This window comes from Lissotriton vulgaris, chromosome 1_1 (genome assembly GCF_964263255.1).
Source record: "Lissotriton vulgaris chromosome 1_1, aLisVul1.2, whole genome shotgun sequence".
Taxonomy (NCBI): Eukaryota; Metazoa; Chordata; class Amphibia; order Caudata; family Salamandridae; genus Lissotriton; species Lissotriton vulgaris.
Genome location: NC_141685.1, coordinates 400,377,797 through 400,397,592, shown reverse-complemented (window position 1 = coordinate 400,397,592; position 19,796 = coordinate 400,377,797). Strand labels below are relative to the sequence as shown.

At 41.4% G+C, this 19,796-nt stretch overlaps 1 protein-coding gene across 3 annotated transcripts in view; it reads left to right on the top strand.

The window, feature by feature from the left end:
- LDLRAD1 (low density lipoprotein receptor class A domain containing 1) overlaps positions 1–19,796 on the top strand; it is a 132,605-nt gene that overhangs the window by 23,919 nt on the left and 88,890 nt on the right. For all 3 annotated transcript variants that reach the window (XR_015307510.1, XM_086952513.1, XM_086952507.1), the window contains exon 4: positions 16,661–16,798. Coding sequence is in view for 2 of the 3 variants with exons in the window: in XM_086952513.1 (XP_086808639.1) it covers positions 16,661–16,798 (138 nt within the window). In the remaining variant the exon portion in view is untranslated. The remainder of the gene's footprint in view (positions 1–16,660; positions 16,799–19,796) is intronic.

Genomic DNA, 19,796 nt, shown 5'->3' with positions numbered 1-19,796 from the left:
ACACACCCAGATGGTTGTTATGCTTCATCATAGGGCAGCTCCTCATTGGGCTGTCTCTGCAGTGCCCAACGGGGCCTTTGAGAGGGCTCTTTACCTAATTGCGTACCATGTTAAATTTGTACTGTTTGACTTTGTCATTCATTTGTTTAAGTGTTACTTTCATTTTATTTATTATTTGTTTCGCAGTGCAGGAATTATCTGAAGATTAGATGGGTAGTTTTTGTAATAAGCTGTACATTATTTCATAATACTTGATTAATCTACTGAGTGTGGTCATTTTTCAATGAGCATTTTTTATATAACATGTTTATTTGTTTAAAATATTGAATTAATTATGCAATTACATGTTTAAATAAAAGAAAATGTTTATTAGGAGTTGTGGCGTATATCATTGAAATGGGTGGGTAGTGTTTTTCGCTAAAAAAAATACCATAATGTTTTAACTAATTTTAAAGTAAAATACGTAAATTAAAAAATATATGATTTTTATTGTAAATAAAGTAATTATCATTTAAAAAAATATTTATTTTGCCTTCGGATTTTTGGGGTGAGGCATTTCATTTATTTCAGCAATATGTTAATAATTTTAAAATTCAGATTTAGTTCTAGCTACCTTATTTGGGGGTAGTAAATCTGACTGACACCTCAAATGTATGCACTTTCACATGTTAGTTAGACAATATTTGCATTAGTAATGTTAACCCCCATCAATAAAAGTACTTTCCCCAATATTTGTTGGACTGGAGTTACAGCAGGGAACCTGACAACTTCCCTCTGCCCCAAATGTGTGCACTTTCCCTAATATTTGTTAGATTGGAGTCAGAAGAGTAGATCTGCTCCTCCTCCACCCTCATGTTTGTATTTTCCCCAATGTTTGACAGAGTAAGTTCCCCTATCTTTGGTAGAGTGGAGTTTGAATAGTAAATCTGTCTTATTTATCTCAATAAATGCAATCAACCCAATGTTTGTTAGTGTGGAGGTAGAAGATCAAATCTGAACTCTTATGTAATGAATTGAATTGAAAGTTAATTTATATAGTGCTTACTACCCCTGATGAGGCTTCGATATACTTTACGCAAGTAGCACACCCATCTGAACCCAAAATTAGTAGTTAGTCCATTCATTGTTAGTTATTGTTGGTTACTGGGATTAGCTTTGTGCTCTCGAGGAAACCATTATGTGTATCTACTCCAGTCAGTTTTTTAGGTATATTAATTAATGAGGTTCAATAATTAGTGGAGGTTATTTGAAAAGCAACTGTTGATTGAATAGTAGGTGAAATTAATACACATATAGTGATATATTGCAGGGATATAATTTCAATGGAAAACGCACGTGACATTAAGTAGTCTAATGCTCAAGAGTCATGCAGAATGTGGAACAGAAGGGGAGGATCACCCAAAAAAAGTAAAGGAGAAAGAAGTTGAAAGAAGTTGAAAGGTTAAGTCAGGGTCAATTTTTCATGCTGGATTTTGGGAATTTAGCAGGTGAAGGTAATTTTAAATTACTTACAATTAGAAGAGTTAACCCTGTAGCACGGTTATGCATCCATTTGCCCATGTTTATTAGAATGGAGTTAGAATGGCACATCTGACTCCTTTTCGACTGACAATGTATACATTTACCCTGATGTTTGTTGGGATGAATTGAGAAGAGCGCATTTGAATGTATGAATTTTTTTATTTGTTCATCTTTTTTAATGATTTTGCATTGTAGTTAAGTAACTACATGTTACTTTATTCTGGAGTTTTTAAAGGCATTTTGAGAATATATATTTCATTTTTTTAAATTATTTAATTTATGGTGTTTAAAATTGTGTTCTATTTTTGTATATACAGTTTTGCACTTACAATTATTTTTTGTTACGTGATTATATATAATGGTTTAATACATTTTACACTTGGTTTTGATGATGTTAATTAATAATGATGTACACATGTTTATATTGTGCTATATAATAAATTCATATATTTTGTATTTAAGAAATATTTTTATTTGTATATTACATTTATTGTATTTCATCATGTAATAGTTTTATTAATTGATAAAAATTAGTTTAAAGTTGTAGGATTTATAAAGAATGTTTCTTATGGTAATAAATGTTTACATGTTACTGTTATGGTATTTATAATTTTTTTTTACAATAATGTTAATTACAGGTAAATAGATATACTAAGCAATACAATTTCAATATTATTTACCACAATATTTTGGTAGTCAGTATTTTATACTTTACTTTATATGTACTTGAAGTCGATAATTTTGTTCTTCTACCACAATATTTTCATGGTAGATATTTTGTCGAACAACTCAATTTTATTAATAATTTTATTATAATTTTGTGCTTAGCATTTGATTGAACCATAGTTGCAATCCATCTTTAAAGTGTACAGTGCAAACTGTCATATAATATCTAAAACCTAGAATGTCTTCCTGAGACATGTGGCTCGGTCCTATAAAGGCAGGTGACAGCCAAGAACTAGCGCTGCTGACTATTGTGTGGTCCATATAGCAATATATGTATAGAAATACAAACATTAACTCTAAATGCCAAAGTTTTAAATGTGAGGAATGACGTAAAATTTATCTTTTCGACAACAGAGTACAGAAGTAATATTCTTGAAAGAGACATATTTGGTAGAAGAACATGTCCAGAAAACTGTTAAAAGATGAAATAGGAATGTATTCCCTTTTTCAAAATGGTATAGGCTACTCTCACAGCTCTTCCTTTCAAGGGGGATGTGCTATTGTAGATAAGTAAGGAAGAGGTTGTGGAGTGAAAAGAACTTAGTTTAGTTTTGTGATAGGACTAATTAGATAAACCTGTACGGCACTTTGCTTTCTACAAGATTCACAGTTTTCACACTTTTGTCTAGCGGAAGGCACACCTTCTAGAATGTTTCTTATGTAGAGCATAAATGGTTTCAGGATACTATTGAACCAACTCCTTTTGAAATGTACCACACGGCATTCCTGTAAATATGGTTTGGAAACTTCTATGCAAGATATGCTGTTGAACAAAGTGAAGTCACGAAAAGGAAGATGTTACTGCATATATACAACTTTCTGTTGTGCAATGAAGCCAATGAAGAATCCCCAACTATCCCATGCTATTTATATTATTATCCCATGTTCTTGTATCAGCAGCATACCATTTTTCTAGTTTTGAAAGGCACTTTTATAACTACAAACCATCTTTTACTTCCACAATCTTTACCTATCTCTGTAGTTCTTCTTTATTACACTGTTCCTTTATTATTCAGTGTCATTTTTTGTAGTACCGTAGATTCTTTTTTCATTTCCCCATGTATTTTTCCTCCTTGCCATATGCATCGTCAGTTTTATAACACCTTTTCTTTGATATTGCCCAAGTTTTACTAATTACCCTTCTCATTTTGTGAGGCCTTCCTCTTCCTACCATATCAACTAAAGGACAGTTTAATTATAATAATTATTACATATTATCTTGGCACAATAATTATTAGAGTATTGCATTTTAGCATGCTACTTTATCATCCAATTATCATCATTTTATTATCACATTATATAGCTAATACTTTTCAAATAAACATAGTTTGTTTCAAGCAAGCACAATATTGTCAACGGTTTGCAATTCATTTTATGAGCAAATACCAAGAGGGTCATTAGGATGGTGGGCAGACTTTGTCCACCCGCCAACCTCTCGGTAAACGGGACCGTCCGCCTGCATTCCTGTCATTGTGGCGTGTGGTGCACTCAGCACCGCCTGCCACAATGCTAGGAAGGCATGTTGTGCACTTCTATGTACAACATGGCAGGAACTGCGCGATTCCTGCTATGTTGTGCATGGAACTGCTGGGGGGTACCATAGGTACCCCCCATGTGCACCCCCACCCCCCAGAGTTCCTGGGGGCTCTCAATGGGCACCCAATGTCAAAACACTGCATTGCCTTTCCGTGGCCGCGTTGCCGCCACGGAAAGGCATGACCCACCTGCATAGTAATAGGGATGGCGGTGTCTAACAGACACCGCCACCATATTAAACCCTTTTCCGCCCGGTCAACTCATTGACCGGGCGTTAAAGTGGCGGAAGGTCTTTCCATCCGCCGCAGTCACCCGCCATAGTAATATGGCGGGGGGAATTGGGTGGCAGGCGGGGTCAGATCACGGACGGATCGCCACCGCCATGCGGGCGGTGGCGATCCGCCTGTGATCCTAATGGGCCCCCAAGTGTATTAAAAACGCAAATCAACACACCAATGTGTCAGTAAACATAGAGCACTCCAAAATGTATACTCAATTGGTGTGAAAATATTTATAGGACTGTTCAGTTTTGCATCTTTTAACAAACTGGAGAAGGTCATATAAGGGAGGACAAAACAATAAAATGGGTGTGGGCTCAACACTTGAAGCAAAACTGAAAGTAATTTTTCTGAACCCATTCGGGGGGCAGGCACAGTCAGTGGCTATTGGGCCTCTGCTTTAGAGGTTGGAAGTGTTTGCCTTTGATGTCCCAGTGTCCATCCTACTGTGGCTCTGAAAACTAGGTCAAGCGCAACCCCTTCAGCATTTGACTCTCAGTAGTAGCAATGGTAAGCCATCACAGGCCTCTCAAGGAGTTAGAGTGGGGATGCAACAAATACAATACTAAACAATCACCGGCCAGCACAATAACCAATTGTCCAAACAAGTGCTGTCTTTTGTAATAAGAAACTACTTTAATACACTTAAAGTGGAACACAACGCATTACAAATTGCAGGTTCTGTTTCATTGGGGTAAGTTGACCCTTCCCCTTATCCAATGCCCCTTAACTTAAGATAAGGTCTAATGTGGAAGGTCACAGGTGAAGTGCATGAGACCGCACACACATTATAGTTGTGCACTCAGTCTCACAGTTGGTTTCCCATGAGCTCTCTAACCACAAGCGAGTCCTCTTTAGTGTATGTCAGCTGTGGTCAGACCCACAACATGTGTCTAGTATTCCCCTCTCCTCTGGGAGGAGACGTGCTGGCTGTGAATATTGCAGCACTCTGACTCGGCTCTTATTATAGCAGCTATGGGGGCTGCCCTGTGAGTTAGGCTGTCAGCAAGCTACGGCATTGTAGACATCTCCAATGGTAGCGGGCCTTTTCCTGGGCTCCAGGGTGAGTTGGGCCGGAGTCATAGGCAGTAGCAGTGCGTCCACTAAGATGCAGGGGCGTTGCCCTCCCTGCTGCCAGCGCATAAATAAAACGGCAATGGAATGGCTTTATTACCCGTTTTTTATCAGTGCAGCCCAAGCCAAGTGTTGGGGCAGGGCCATCACTGCTGACTGGCAGCAGGCGAAGAGGAATGGTGCAAAACCTAAAGTTTAAAGTGCACATTTCACTTTGGCTGGCTTTTTAGAGACGGCCAGCCTGACATGTGCACTTTAAACCTCTCCACCCAAGCTGTCTTAGACAGAAACATGCCTCCAGTGCTTGTAGGAGCACTGAGCCAGCTCTCTCCAGCCAATCCTGGCGCTGCTCTCATGCTGGTAAACAGCATGAGAGCAGCGTTTGGATTAGTTAGTGGAGTTGGCGCAGAGACCTTGCTGCTGAACTGCAGGCCGGAGAGGACTTGATTCGATAAGTACTGCCAGGCAGTGTGATAAACCTTCTCTGCCTTCAGTTTCAACTCCAGAGCTCTTAATCGTGGTCCGTTATAAACACTGTTCTGCCTGAGAGCATTCTGGGTAGCCCGCCTGATCGCCCCACTACTTTTAAAAGGGATCAACCGCCACTGGTCATAGATCTTATGCTCCCATTCTCCAGTGTTCTACGATGCATGGCGGCTTGTTACCCTCACTTACGATGCTTGTTCTCCTGGAGCACTGTCCGCTTCAGGTAAACTTCAGGACCATGTCTCAGCACTGGCCCCACTTCTGGAGCACAGAGGCACTGACCACTTCAGGCACGCTGCAGGACACTGCCACAGATTCAACCACACCTCGGATTCACAGAAGCGCTGTCGGCTTCAGGCACACTTTAGGGTAGTGATGCAGCTTGCCCACACCTCAGGTTCACAGTGGTGTCATCTCTTCGGGCACACTTCAGGACAGTGCTGCTACGGCTTTGGCAACATCATGTGTTCACAGCGGCGACATCCGCTTTGGGCAAACTTCAGGAAATACCATGGCTTTCGACGCTTCAGACAAGAGAGGTGATGCTCCAACCCAGAAGCACATCAGTCACTCTGCGTTGAGTCTCTCTGGGTGGAGGAACCCACACTCTGGGGTCAGTTGCTTTACTTGTCCTAACAGTCAGCACCTCCTGAAAAATTGGCACACTCCTTTCCGTTTTCGTCAGGCAAGTCAGCTCCAAGCGTTTCAGAGCAGGGACACATCTCTTCCTTTCAGGTCAAAGTTCAGGTGACGTTCCTTTGCTTCTGGGAAGCTGTCTGTCAGGTACATATTAGCTCTGGTTGCCCAGCAGTCCTCTGGCTACCTAGCGGAGCACTCCCTTGCTTGGTCTCACAGAACTGGAACAACAAGTGGTTCAACAGCTCCCACTTGTATACAGAATTAGAACATGGGATGTTTATTCTCTGTCTCCACTTTTTAGAACTGATTTGGGTCGGTTCTCTTTTGAAGTGTCCTTTCCACGTGGTCTTTCAGACTCAACCTTTGTGTGGAGTGATGGGACTCACAGAAGGCTTGTCTTCTTGTTGGAGCATCCACAACAGAGGAACAAAGAGGTGTGAGCATCTGCACTTGGCTCTCAAAAGCCTTTCCTAACAGAAGAAAGAGAAACAACAGGCTGGCGCCTTCTAAAAGACCCTCAACACTCTGGATAACAGAGACTGCAGTCCCACCCTGCACACCCATCAACTACCAAATGGCAGAACTCAGGAAGACTAATTGATAGCTCCTTGTTGCATGAAAACCTAGTTGGATTTCTAAAGGTAGCCCTTTCTCATATTACCTCACTGTGGTGTCTCTTCTCTCCAGCTTCAGGAATGTCAACAATACATTTCTATTTCTGGGAAAATAACTTCACCTTCATCTTGTGCACCTGAACATGGCAAGAGCTTTCAAAGCGGAACCCACAGTACTCCTTTACTCTGGGTCACTCATACTCATTCTGCAGCTACTACCGGACTGCATGCTAAACCCCTGACAGGTATGATAGCCCACTGACCAACAAATGAAGGTACACTTTGTGTACCTTACCAGATCCAGGGTGGTACTCATGTCAAAGGGCAAGCCTAGGCCTTACCGCACATGCTAGATCAGTATGAGGCTGTGGTTAAAATAAAAAAAGCAGGATACAAGGTATTCATAGTTGGGAACTCTGAATAAGTCCTGACATGATTTCATATATTTATACAGAGTCTAAACAATTTCACTAAAATCATAGGGACATCAGAAGTGACATTACCAGCAATTGAAACATAGGAGCTTTCACAATATGTCACATCTCATGGCCTTTGACCCTGATTATTGACCACTAAACATTTTATTAACGGTGGAATGTTGCAAAATGCTCTAAGCAGTGATTGATAACAGGCTACAAAACTACAAAAACTAGAAAAACATAAAGTACACTGCTGCAAATACTTCCAAAAGTGATTAACATACTTTCTTTTAACACACCAGCCATTAGATTAAGCAGCAACAAACCAGCAATTTAAAACACCACTCATCATAAATAACACCACCTACAAGGTTTTGAGATGGCATATCCGTGGATGGGTATTTAGGTGAAATGATCAATAGAAAGAAACATGTTTTATAATACCATTAAGGCTAAAGCCTTAAATTTATAAAGAAAATCGTAAATTCCTTCTATCCATCACAACAGGGACCTGTTGAAATATCCTTCCATTAGAGATAGCTGAAAACGTATCAGATGAGACCGAAGAACAATGGATCCTGGAATAAGAATTGTTATGAAAGGCTCAGCAGTTACAGAGTAACGTTCTTCTTTAAAGAAAGAAAGACATGACATTGAGCTACCTTTGAGTAATAGTGTTGGAGGTAAAATTAGTTACATATCTGAAGGTGGGTAGAACATCATCTCCTTTGACCTTGACCTGCTGTTCTTGTTCTCCTTGTCCTAACCAAACCTTAATGAGCAATTCCTCTTAATACCTTATGGCCCTTCTCGAACCATCTCGCTATTGAATCATCAGATGCAACTATTAAGTTAGATGTGGTAGCAGAATTTCTGTTATTTTCAGGAATTAGAATACATGCAAGATGATTCAGACGGACAAGTATTACGCATTCCAGTGCGTAATCCTGGAAATGTCTTCTACTAAATTTCCTAAAATCAGACTAACTTATTTAACACCGCACAGGTGAGAAGTCCCCCTTCTGAAATTACTGTATGGATTTCTTCACTAATCTGTTACTAATCTCTGACTCTAACACTTAGTTGCAGAGACAGAATATTGGGCTAGATGTAGGTAAATCTTTTTTATCGATTCTAAAATACCGAATTTTACCGATTCGGTATTTTAGAATCGGTAAATTAGATGTAGGAAATAATTCAGTATTTTTTATCGAATCGGTAAGATTCTGTAATTACCGAATCGGTATTTACCGATTCCGTATTTGCCATTGATTCCTATGGGCCTGGAGACCCATAGGATTGAATGTAAACTACAGAATCTGTAATTACCGATTCAGTAATTACCGAAAAATTCAAGGGTAGCAGGGTGTCACTCCAGACGGCTGGAATGCCAGAAACCGGTCCTTCGGAAGCTTGTTTCCGGTCCAGGGAAGACATGGCTTGGAAGTTCGGGCTGGACTGTTCCCATGAGGCACAGGGTCAGACTGATTTGCATATGACCATGTCTGAACTGGGGTGGCAGAGTTGGCTAAAGAACGGTGATGGATTAAACCCAGATCTTTTGACTGGGTGTGACTGTTTGATTGATTCAGATGCTCCGTCCATCACCACCCCCCCCTTTTGTACCGCTTTTGGCCGCCATAAGTGTGGCAGGGTATGCTCAGACGTGAGTCCCTTGCTCACTTTGCCACTGGATTCAAGCAAGCCGGGCTGAAGACTGCTGGAATGCCAGAAACCGGTCCTCGGAAGCTTGTTTCCGGTCCAGGGAAGACATGGCTTGGCAGTTCGGGCTGGACTGTTCCCAGGAAGCACAGGGTCAGACTGATTTGCATATGGCCATGTCTGAACTGGGGTCGTATAGTGGACTAAAGAACGGTGATGGATTAAACCCAGATCTTTTGACTGGGTGTGAGTGTTTGATTGATTCAGATGCTCCGTCCATCACCACCCCCCCTTTTGTACCACTTTGACACCCTGTTGCACCCCTGATTAGTGCTTGTGTGCCATGTGGCACACATACATGCCCTAAGGGCACAGGTGTAAATGCACATATTTGCATTTACATAGGAATTTGTTATTTACCACCAACTAATAGTTGGTGGTAAATAATGAATCCTTAAAGCCCTGTTGCACTGTTTTCAGTGCTACCTACATCTTAAAACACAGATTTGGTAAATTTACAGAATCTGTGTTTTTTAATGCCCTACATCTCAGTATCCAAATACCGGTCGGTAACGGCCTGAAAATCAGCATTTTCGTCCGTTTACCGACCGGTATTTGCATACCTACATCTGGCCCATTGATGTAAAAATAGCGACTTGTACAAATAGCGAGGTAAAAATATCGTGGGTCAGAAATATTGTCGGAAAAAATATTGTGTTCAAGAATATCGATTTTAGGTAAGTAATATCGATGTTTAAAATATCGAAGTATTTAATACCGTTTGCAAAAATAACTTTTTTTTATTAATGTTATGTATTTTAGTATATATTTTATATGCATGTGATGTATTTTTTTTGTATAAGAATTGTTTGTATTTGTATTATATGTGTTACAACTTTAGTAGTTATTCATTTTTTGTATTCTAATTTTGCGTTTTTAGTACCGTAACGGGTTGTGGGTCTATAGGGATTAGGGTGGGAAGTAATTTAATTATATTAAATGTATGGATTATATTTAGAAGTTATTAATTTCTCTAATTTGAACTTTGCGTTTTTAGTACCGTACCGGGATGAGGGTTTATAGGGGAATAGGGTGGGAAGTAATTTAATTATATTAAATGTATTGAATATTTTTTGTTTAATTGAGATGTTATAGTGTTAAATGTGGAAAGCATTTTTATATGAATGAATTAATAATGTATTGTTAACAATTTTTAAATAACTAATTGGAAATTCATTATGGTAATTGTATAAATTATGTTTGGTGTGTCTTGTGGTGTGTATAGGTGTAAATGGTGGGAGGGTGAAAAGTAATTTATTTTTAATTGATGATTCAATATTTAGTTAATTAATTTTAATTAGTTATTTAGTAATTATTTATGGTAACTGTGTAATTAGTTTTAGGAATGTGTTGTGTTGTTTATAGGTGTAAATGGTGCGAAGGGTGGGAAGTAATGTATTTTTAATTGATGAATTAATAATTAGTTGTTAATTAATTTAAATCAATTAATTAGTAATTAAGTATGGTAATTGTGTAATTAATTGTAGGTGTGTGTTGTGGTGTTTATATGTGGGAAGGGTGGGAAATAATGTATTTTTAATTGATGAATTAATAATTAGTTAATTAATTTCAATTAATTAGAAAATAAATATGGTAATTGTGTAATTAGTTTTAGGTGTGTGTTGTGTATATGTTAAAGCATGTGTATTCAATGATTTTTTATGTTTTATTATTAATAATGTGTTAATAATTTATTTTATATAATATTTGCAGCTTTTGGTATATGTAATTTATATTATAATATGTGTTATTTTTATATTTAATATTTTTATGTGTATTTTTTTGTATTGTTTACTTATTTGTATGATTTTTTATTATTTAAATGTTATTAGTAATTTTTGTTTCTCTGCAATCCAGCACTTTCCCTGCTGTTGCACTTACTGGAGTGGGAATAGTAATTTTTACGCCTGCACTATTCAACACTTTCCCTATTGTTGCACTCACTGGAGTGGGAATAGTAATTAATACCCCTTTGCTATCCAGCACTTTCCCTACTGTTGTCCTCTTTGGAGTGGGAATAGTAATTTTTACCCCTCTGCTATCCAACATTTTCCCTACTGTTGCACTCACTGGAGTGGGATTAGTCATTTTTACCCTTCTGCTATCCAGCACTTTCCCTGCTTTTGCACTAACTGGAGTGGGAATAGTCATTTGTATACCTTCGCTATCCAGCACTTTCCTTGCTGTTTCTCTTACTGGAGTGGGAATAGTAATTTTTACCCCTGTGCTATCCAGCCCTTTCCCTACTGTTGCACTCACTGGAGTGGGAATAGTATTTTTTACTCCTCAGCTATCTAGCACTTTTCCTACTGTTAAACTCACTACAGTGGGAAAATAAATTTTTACCCTTACGCTATCCAACACTTTCCCTCCTGTTTCTCTTACTGGAGTAGGAATAGTAATTTTTATCTCTGTGCTATCCAGCACTTTCCCTACTGTTGCACTCACTGGAGTGGGAATAGTATTGTTTACTCTCCGCTATCCAGCACTTTCCCTACTGTTTCTCTTCCTGGAGTGAGAATAGTAATTTTTACCCCTCGGTTATCCAGCATTTTCCCTACTGTTGCACTCACTGGAGTAGGAATAGTAATTTTTACTCCACCGCTATCCAGGACTTTCCCTACTGTTAAACTCATTGGAGTGGGAATAGTAATTTTTACCCCTCCGCTATCCATCACTTACCCTACGGTTGCACTCACTGTAGTTGGAATAGTAATTTTTGCCCCTTCGCTATCCAACATTTTCCCTACTGTTGCGGTTATGTATAAATCATTATGTTTGTGTGTTTATATTTTTTAAATTAAGTTTACTTGTTATAGCTAGTTAAAATGTATATTAAATGTAATTTTGTTTGTTAAAATAATATTATTTAATATATTTATTTTATTTTATATACATTTTTTATATTGTTTATATTTTTAATTTTATTTATATACATTTTTAATATTTTTTACATCTAAATTTTTTCTTCTATATTTTTAAATCAATATTTTTGTACTTACCTGTTTAAGAATAGGGAGTTAATATTTTTGCATTCTATATTTTTACTCCGATATTTAGAACATCAATGTTTGATACATCGATATTCTATCAGTGAACCGGACCTTGAATATCCATTGGTCTACCACAATGATTAAACAGTAAAGCTAATTTCCTCAGGGACAGCATTCTGTAACACTGCTGCAAATTTACCATCATTAAAGGTGCACTTCTGGATTTCATAATTTCCAAAGATTCTGTAGAGTCGATCAATGACCCTGTTCCTATAGAATGGATGCATCATAATCTGATTCTATTCACTTTTTACACCACTCTTCATGAAATCTTTGGTCAACCTAAAAAAGAGACAGTATGCTTTTGTGACACTAATATTAGCACTGAACGCATAAAGCCCTACATTCAGCACACTCTTCCTTGCCTCTGCCTAAACAAATATGTCAACCTTTCTGCAGTGAATTATAATTGCTGCATGAAAGACCTGCTTGATGAACTAGTGCATCTAAAACAGGAAATAAATAAAAGAAATCCTCAGCCCCCTGGTTCTCCAAAAACATGTATGAGGAATAAAATTACTAATAGGCAGGGCCACTGGAATTATGCGATGGTGCGGACATTGCAATTTTTGCATAATTATTGAACTGGCACACTTGCCACACAATCCATCATCTGCCTCATAGTCTTTAGATGTAAAGAAAAAAAATGTTTCTAGCACAAACGGGTCAAAAGTTACTAAAAATGCAGCAACGTACTGCTGCGCAGTGGAAGGCCCTTTACAAAACTGGACTGGTCATTTTTTCGTTGCTTATTTCTATATGTGGGTGTGAAACTGGTACTAATGATGTGCAACCTAGGCTCATACAGTGTTACCAAGATTAACAAGCATTTACAATGCAATAGGTCTTGCAGCATTAAAGTTTGAGTTATTGGCACTGTGTATGACAATGCGTTGCATAAATTTTTTAGCAAACTTTGAATTGGTGAGCAGTGAGAGTGTGTGCAAGAGTATGCTGTTCTTGAAAGCAGTGTGGTAGAGAGTGCAGGAATTTGGATGACCTGAGCAATGTGGATGATGCACCTCACGCACGGGGCTGACGCAGTTATTATTCACACACCTCTAATGATGCACCTCAGGCATGGGCTCACAGCTGTTATTATTTACACAGCTCTGATGATGCACCTCAGGCATGGGCTCACAGCTGTTATTATTCACACAGCTCTGATGATGTACCTCACGCACGGGGCTGACGCAGTTATTATTCACACAGCTCTGATGATGCACCTCAGGCACGGGCTCACAGCTGTTATTATTCACACAGCTCTGATGATGCACCTCACGTACGGGCTCACAGTTGTTATTCACACAGCTCTGATGATGCACCTCACGCACGGGGCTGACGCAGTTTTTATTTACATAGCTCTGATGATGCACCTCAGGCACGGGCTCACAGCTGTTATTATTCACACAGCTCTGATGATGCATCTCAGGCATAGGCTCACAGCTGTTATTATTCACACAGCTCTGATGATGCACCTCACGCACTGGGCTGACGCAGTTATTATTCACACACCTCTGATGATGCACCTCAGGCACAGGCTCACAGCTGTTATTATTCACACAGCTCTGATGATGCACCTCTGGCACAGGGCTGACACAGTTATTATTCACACAGCTCTGATGATGCACCTCAGGCACGGGGCTCACAGCTGTTATTATTCATACTGCTCTGATGATGCACCTCACGCACGGGCTCACAGCAGTTATTATTCACACAGCTCTGATGATGCACCTCACGCACGGGGCTGGCGCAGTTATTATTCACGCAGCTCTGATGATGCACCTCAGGCACGGGTTCACAGCTGTTATTGTTCACACAGCTCTGATGATGCACCTCACTCACGGGGCTGACGCAGTTATTATTTACACAGCTCTGATGATGTGTGTATGTTACATTTTTCAAGCAACTCTTATTTATGACTTGCCCTGTCAGTTATATGATTGAGTTCGAGCTGACCCCTGGCCTTCGGCATATCCCTGCTTCTGACTACCAGGAAGGGCCAGCTGTTCATCATAAAGGGATGACAGGTTGTTCCCTGTTTGCAAATTGATTTGCTAATAGAAATTCCCTCATGTTTTCACTGCGGGTCATACACCTTTAACCTTTGGTTTGTACATGACAATTCCATAGCTATTGGCAAACATTTTGCAAACTTAGCACAGCTATTTCTTTCCTTTGTAAATATGGCCCCAGCCACCTCACTATAAAGGTAGGTATTATTCTGAATGTTCTCGTAAATTCCAGCCCTTAAGTCCCTGACACAAAACAATTTAATTTTTCCATCTAGCCTAGACTGTACTAGCAGAATTAAATTCAAACACCATGGGTGAACAAAGGATGAAGCAATTATCTCAAAGGCAAATCCCGAAATAATTTGAGTGCACAGTAATGCTCAACACAATCTGTAATGTGTTGGCAAGCAGTGAAAACAGTTCCGTCTTGCATGTTCTGAAGGTAAAACTCAAGAGGCTCCCTGGATCGGTATGAATATAGATAGCAACAAACATGTACAGACAGTCCATTGCCCCACTGTATTGACACTCTAGTCTAGGGGATTCTCTGCAGCAGGTAGTTAATCCCACCGAGCTACCCTTCCCGTGGATGCCTAATCTTTCTGTCACACAGAAAGCAGCTGGAAGTGGGGGCAACCGGAAAACATGACATTTAATTTAAAACATAGGTACACTCTTGAAAACATTAAATAAATGTGAATACCAATTCACTCGTTGCGCGCACCTCGCTCTTGTGGGTTTCCAACCAGCAACACGGAACAGAAACCGAAAGCAGCCCGGGCTGACAGTGAGAGGGCGGGGGCTGCCCGCGCATGCGCGCTCCAAGCCCCGGTGCTAAAGCGGAGTGCGGCATCTAAAGTCCCGGGTCCCAGGAGGGGGCCCGGTTGAAGACCAGCGCTGCGGAGGGAGCTCGAGACTGACCCACTGGCTGAGGAGAGAAACAGGGACACAGAACACGCTAAAAGAGCCAGGTGAGTGGGGGGGGGATGTGTGCGCGTGTGTGTGCGCGCCTGTGTGTGCGTCTGTCTGTCTGTCTCTGTGTGTGTTGTGTGTGCCTGCGTGTGTGCCTGTCTGCGTGTGCATTTGTTGTGAACAGCCTGACGGAATCTGAGCGCGTGTTCACGCGCACGACCTGATCCGATTCCGGCAGGCTGCGTGCGCGTGCCAGTCTCTTGTCTCCTCTGGGCAGTCCTTGAATGCTGAAAGGACTGAAACGATTGCAATAAACTCACTTTGCGACAGCAGGGGCTTACGCCCCTGCAATCGCCGCCGCAAGACCTAAAAATGACAAAATAATGAAGTAACACTATTACATTATGCTGAATAATAATGTGGCTCTTTTTGCCACATAATTTACCCAACCCTGCCACATAATTTAGCCCTCTCTTGCCGCATAATCCCAGTGACCCTGCCAGTAGGTACTGAGAACAGAAGGAGACAGTGTATGTACACCAGTACATGGATGTTGGTGTCAAGGTCACCACAGTACATAAAGCGGACATTGTATCCCATGTATGCATTGCATCTGCCCCAGAAACATGTCGGATTTGACGCACTGTAAGGAAATCCCGCAGTGGGCTCAGAAACAGATAAGTTCATGTGTTTCTGATGTGACACCGTACTGCAGATTCTGTTCACAGTTCACCTGAGCGTGAACTTGTAGTTTAAGATAGAAGGAAGCAGGCGGGCTTTTGTGCAAACATTTCACGTCAGAAGTGCATGCAGCAGTCCATGGCAGCGCAGTGCAAGTCGGTAAGTACAAACCGCTTACACCTGGAATGGTTACTACCTACTGGGCAGGAATCAACTATTTAATGCTTTGTTTGCAACTGCAAAAATAGCCAGAAAGTATATGTGTGCTTTGCGATTCGTAATCGAACTTACGAACCGTCGAGCACGTTTCTGCACTTCGGGGCAGGGATGCGCCAGATATTGTGCGCCGCAGCTCCGCAACCCAAGGTGCGCCGCATTTACAATGCAGCGCACCATGGGGCAAAAATGGCACAGATGCGTCACGCATCTGTGCCGTAAAGGCGGCGCATTGCTGGAGTTGCGTCGCAAGCGCGACGCAGCTCCAGCAAGGCTCGGGGGTGCTCTATCTGTCCAATGCTGCGTCAAGCCTTACGCCTGCTTCAAGCAGGCGTAGGGTTTTGATGCAGCATTGGCCTAAAAGTGACTGAGTGAAATCTTGTAGATTTCACTCAGCCACTTTTGCGAGGCGCACCTGCCCCGGAACGCCCACCCTGCGCCGGAACGCCCAAATGTGGCGCAGGGCTTTACAACGTGACGCATCTCCCTAGATGCGTCACGTTGTAAATGCCTCGCAGGGATGCGCCACATTTACGCCGCTGTTGCGTCACGCAAGGCGGCGTAAACGTGGCATAAGGGGCTTGTAAATCTACCCATGAATTTCTTCATCCAAAGTCTTGCACGTGAGGCGGAAAAGTCTTAAATATTTGAAACCTGCAAACCATGCGGCAGAAAGCGGCACGCAAAAGAGATACATTTTAAAAGGACATTTGCTTATTCACATCAAATAAAGATCACGTACAGTTTTGTTTTCTTCTTTGAATGTAGTAAACCGTTACTGCATGACGTCAGCTAATCAGACTGGATTTCTGTGTGACGACAGAGCCACCTGCATCTCGGCTTCGAATGTCTGCAATGGAGTAAAGGGCTGTTTAAACGGAGAAGATGAGGAGCCCACTTTATGCAGTAAGCATCATTTGTTTGTTATGCCTTTATTAAAATGTCTTTTACAGTGGGAATTTTTAGGGCCCTTCGTGCAGACAGGGCACAACCACAGATGGTCTGCAACGTCATCAGCCTGGGCTAAGATATGCATTCGGTAGAGAACCCACTACCAGAGTTGAATGGAGGACAGGGCTGATGAGAATGGAAATACACGAAAGGTGATATATATTATAGACTTATAGCCCGCCGGCGAGGGCTATACCGGCTATTAAACGCCCTCTCCAGCGTTAAAGGCCCCGAGCCGAAGGCGAGGGCCTTTAACAAGGGAGTGGGACTTTAATAGCGGTATAGCCCATCTACGAAGGCTAATAGAACATTCTGTCACTTGAGGATAGAATGTTCTAACAAAAAAAACAAAGCCTTTTGGAAGCGTGAGGGGATTGGAATCCCCTCAGGCTCCCTGAAGCCTTTGTTCATAGCCAGAGCTGTGAACAAAGAAACATTGGAATGTTGGAGCTCCGGGCTTATACCAGCCATTATAAGCCCAGAGCACTCCATTGTTTTCAAAGGAGCTCCCAACATTCCAGTGTTCTAATCATTGTTAATGGCTTCGTGAGTGTCTTTACACAAACATGGGAACACCTTTGGGATATTAACAACACAGCTTGGCACCCCGGAACATGCTAGACAAGTACATATGAGGCAAGCGATCTACAATTCCCACTTATCTATGGAAGCACACTTATACCAAATGTATGGTGACCCGGAAGTGGGAGCTGAGATGGGAATTAGTGAGTTGCATTGAAATAGAAGGTATCCCACCACTGTTTTATACAATTGCCAAGACCATGAATCTACAAGAGGAGAATCTTGGAATAGATTCAAACACTCACTGTTTTCAGTGAGTACTGTGGGAAATGACGAATTACGAAATGTGATTTACAGAATGGGATCTAGATTCAGTTCCTTGTTATCCCATCGAGAGATTGTAGGCCAGGACCCCTTAGGGTGCTATGATATTTACCCAGTTTCCCTCCCCATCCCTTTTTCCCTTTATCCCACTGCCCCTCCAATCCCCCCTAGTTGTGATTCCCTTGGCTCATCATGTTCATGTCACCTCTTCTCCCTTCTCAGTAACACTTTGGCATAGATGATATGTATCATGTTTCATTTAGTTGATAGGATATAGATACCAGTTGCATAGGGCTATAGTAGTGGGAAGTAGCAAACTATCATATAGTGCTTCATAAATATATATCGTGAAACGCTGTCACCAGATCGTACGCTCCCTTATGATGATTGTCTTTATTGCTTCCTGGAAATAGTTAATGAAAATATTGACTAAATACATGCATAAAAAAATAGAGAACGTTCATTCCTTCGATCACCGACCTGGGTGTGTACATATTAAGACTAAGCCTGAAAAATGCATAGTTTTTGCATAGTTTCAACTTTATTATGAACGAACGAAACTATGCGAGAGATGCTAATTGCATTTTTTAAAGTTGAGGATGTGATTAAAGTTTCAGAAAGAGCAGTCTATACTATGTCTACTGAATTCAGGTTTTCATTGTATAGTATGCTGGTGGTCTGGGAACGGGTACAGCATCATAAATGGTCAACCTATTGGGGCCCATGGAGCGCTGCTATTGAACTATTTTTACTGTTCATACCATGTATGGGAGTATCAAAGTGCCAGATGGACTCATAATATCCAGAAGCTGTAATCTGCCTGCTTATTTTCTGGTCTCGCTGCTGATAGCTTCAACTGTCTGTTGCATACAATACTAAACAGAGCTGGTTTTAGGTCAGTTCTTTGCTCATGGCTGGATGGCTTTCTTGTATGTCTCCATTGCCTTATCTTGAATGGATGACATCCCTCCGAATTCTTATATTAAATTGACTGACCTTATAACATTTGCCCTTTACCTCTGCTGTTCATTGGCTGAGCTGTATCCTTCCACCGCTGATGTCGTGGCACTATTTTTCATTTTTTTTTTTATTTCTCACGTCGCACTCTATGAAAGAGCATGCCGTGTTCCCTGCTCTGTTTGCCTCTGCACAAGGAGTTCGCTTGCTCTCCATCCCTCGCTCGTCCAGATATCTGTGCTCCCTCTCTCACCCTTCATTTGTAAATGAGACATCGAGCTCGCTGTGCTCAGTGTAGTGATCTCTCTCTGTCTCATTCTCTGCCTGTCTCTCCCCCATCGTCCCCTGAGCTCTTTAGCTGTTTTCTAGAGTTTACCAGAGCAAGCCAAGCCTATGACTCGCATGCAGAGCAGCCACCAGGGTGTGCGGCCTGAAAACAATTAAGGGGGGTCAAGGGATGGGGGAGCAGATGTGACCTGGACAAGGCACGGAGGGTGGGGCGATGAGGTTGTGTAGGACTGCCTCTTGAAACCACTCACCATGACCTAGAGGGAACAGTAATGAAGCAATGCAACCTTCCAGCCCCACAAAGCAACAGCAACCTGTGACAAACACACGAAGGACAGTGGCTGAAAGAGTATGACCCAAAAACCACCCTATACTTTTTGTACTTTTTAAAGTATTCATGACATGGCGTCCCCCAAACAGGAAAGGCTATCTGTTCCAAGACATAACCAAGGGCGGCTCCTCCACAAGGGCGGAGGAGTGTCGCCCCACTGCTTTCTCGCAGTGCGAGTAGGCAGAAGGCAGGATTTGGTTGAGGGTGGGCAGGTGGGCAGTCCTGCTCCATGCAGGGGTGGAGTGGCTTGCCCACTGTTGTGGGCGCTGACTGTTTGGTTGGCCCCAGGGCTGACCAAACCAGTCATGCGCACTCTGTATTTTCTCTATGTAGGCTGCTTGCAGCCTATATGGAGAAAATGGCCTCCCCATGGACACCTGTGTGGTCGGCGTCCCAGCCAATCACAACGCTGCCATTGCAGCGTTGTGTTCGGCTTAGGGGAGGGAGGCTGCCTGCTTTCTGTGTGGAGAGGAGAAAGGAGACGTGGGACCGGAGGCGAAGGTAAGTTTAAATGGTTTAACAAAAAATTAA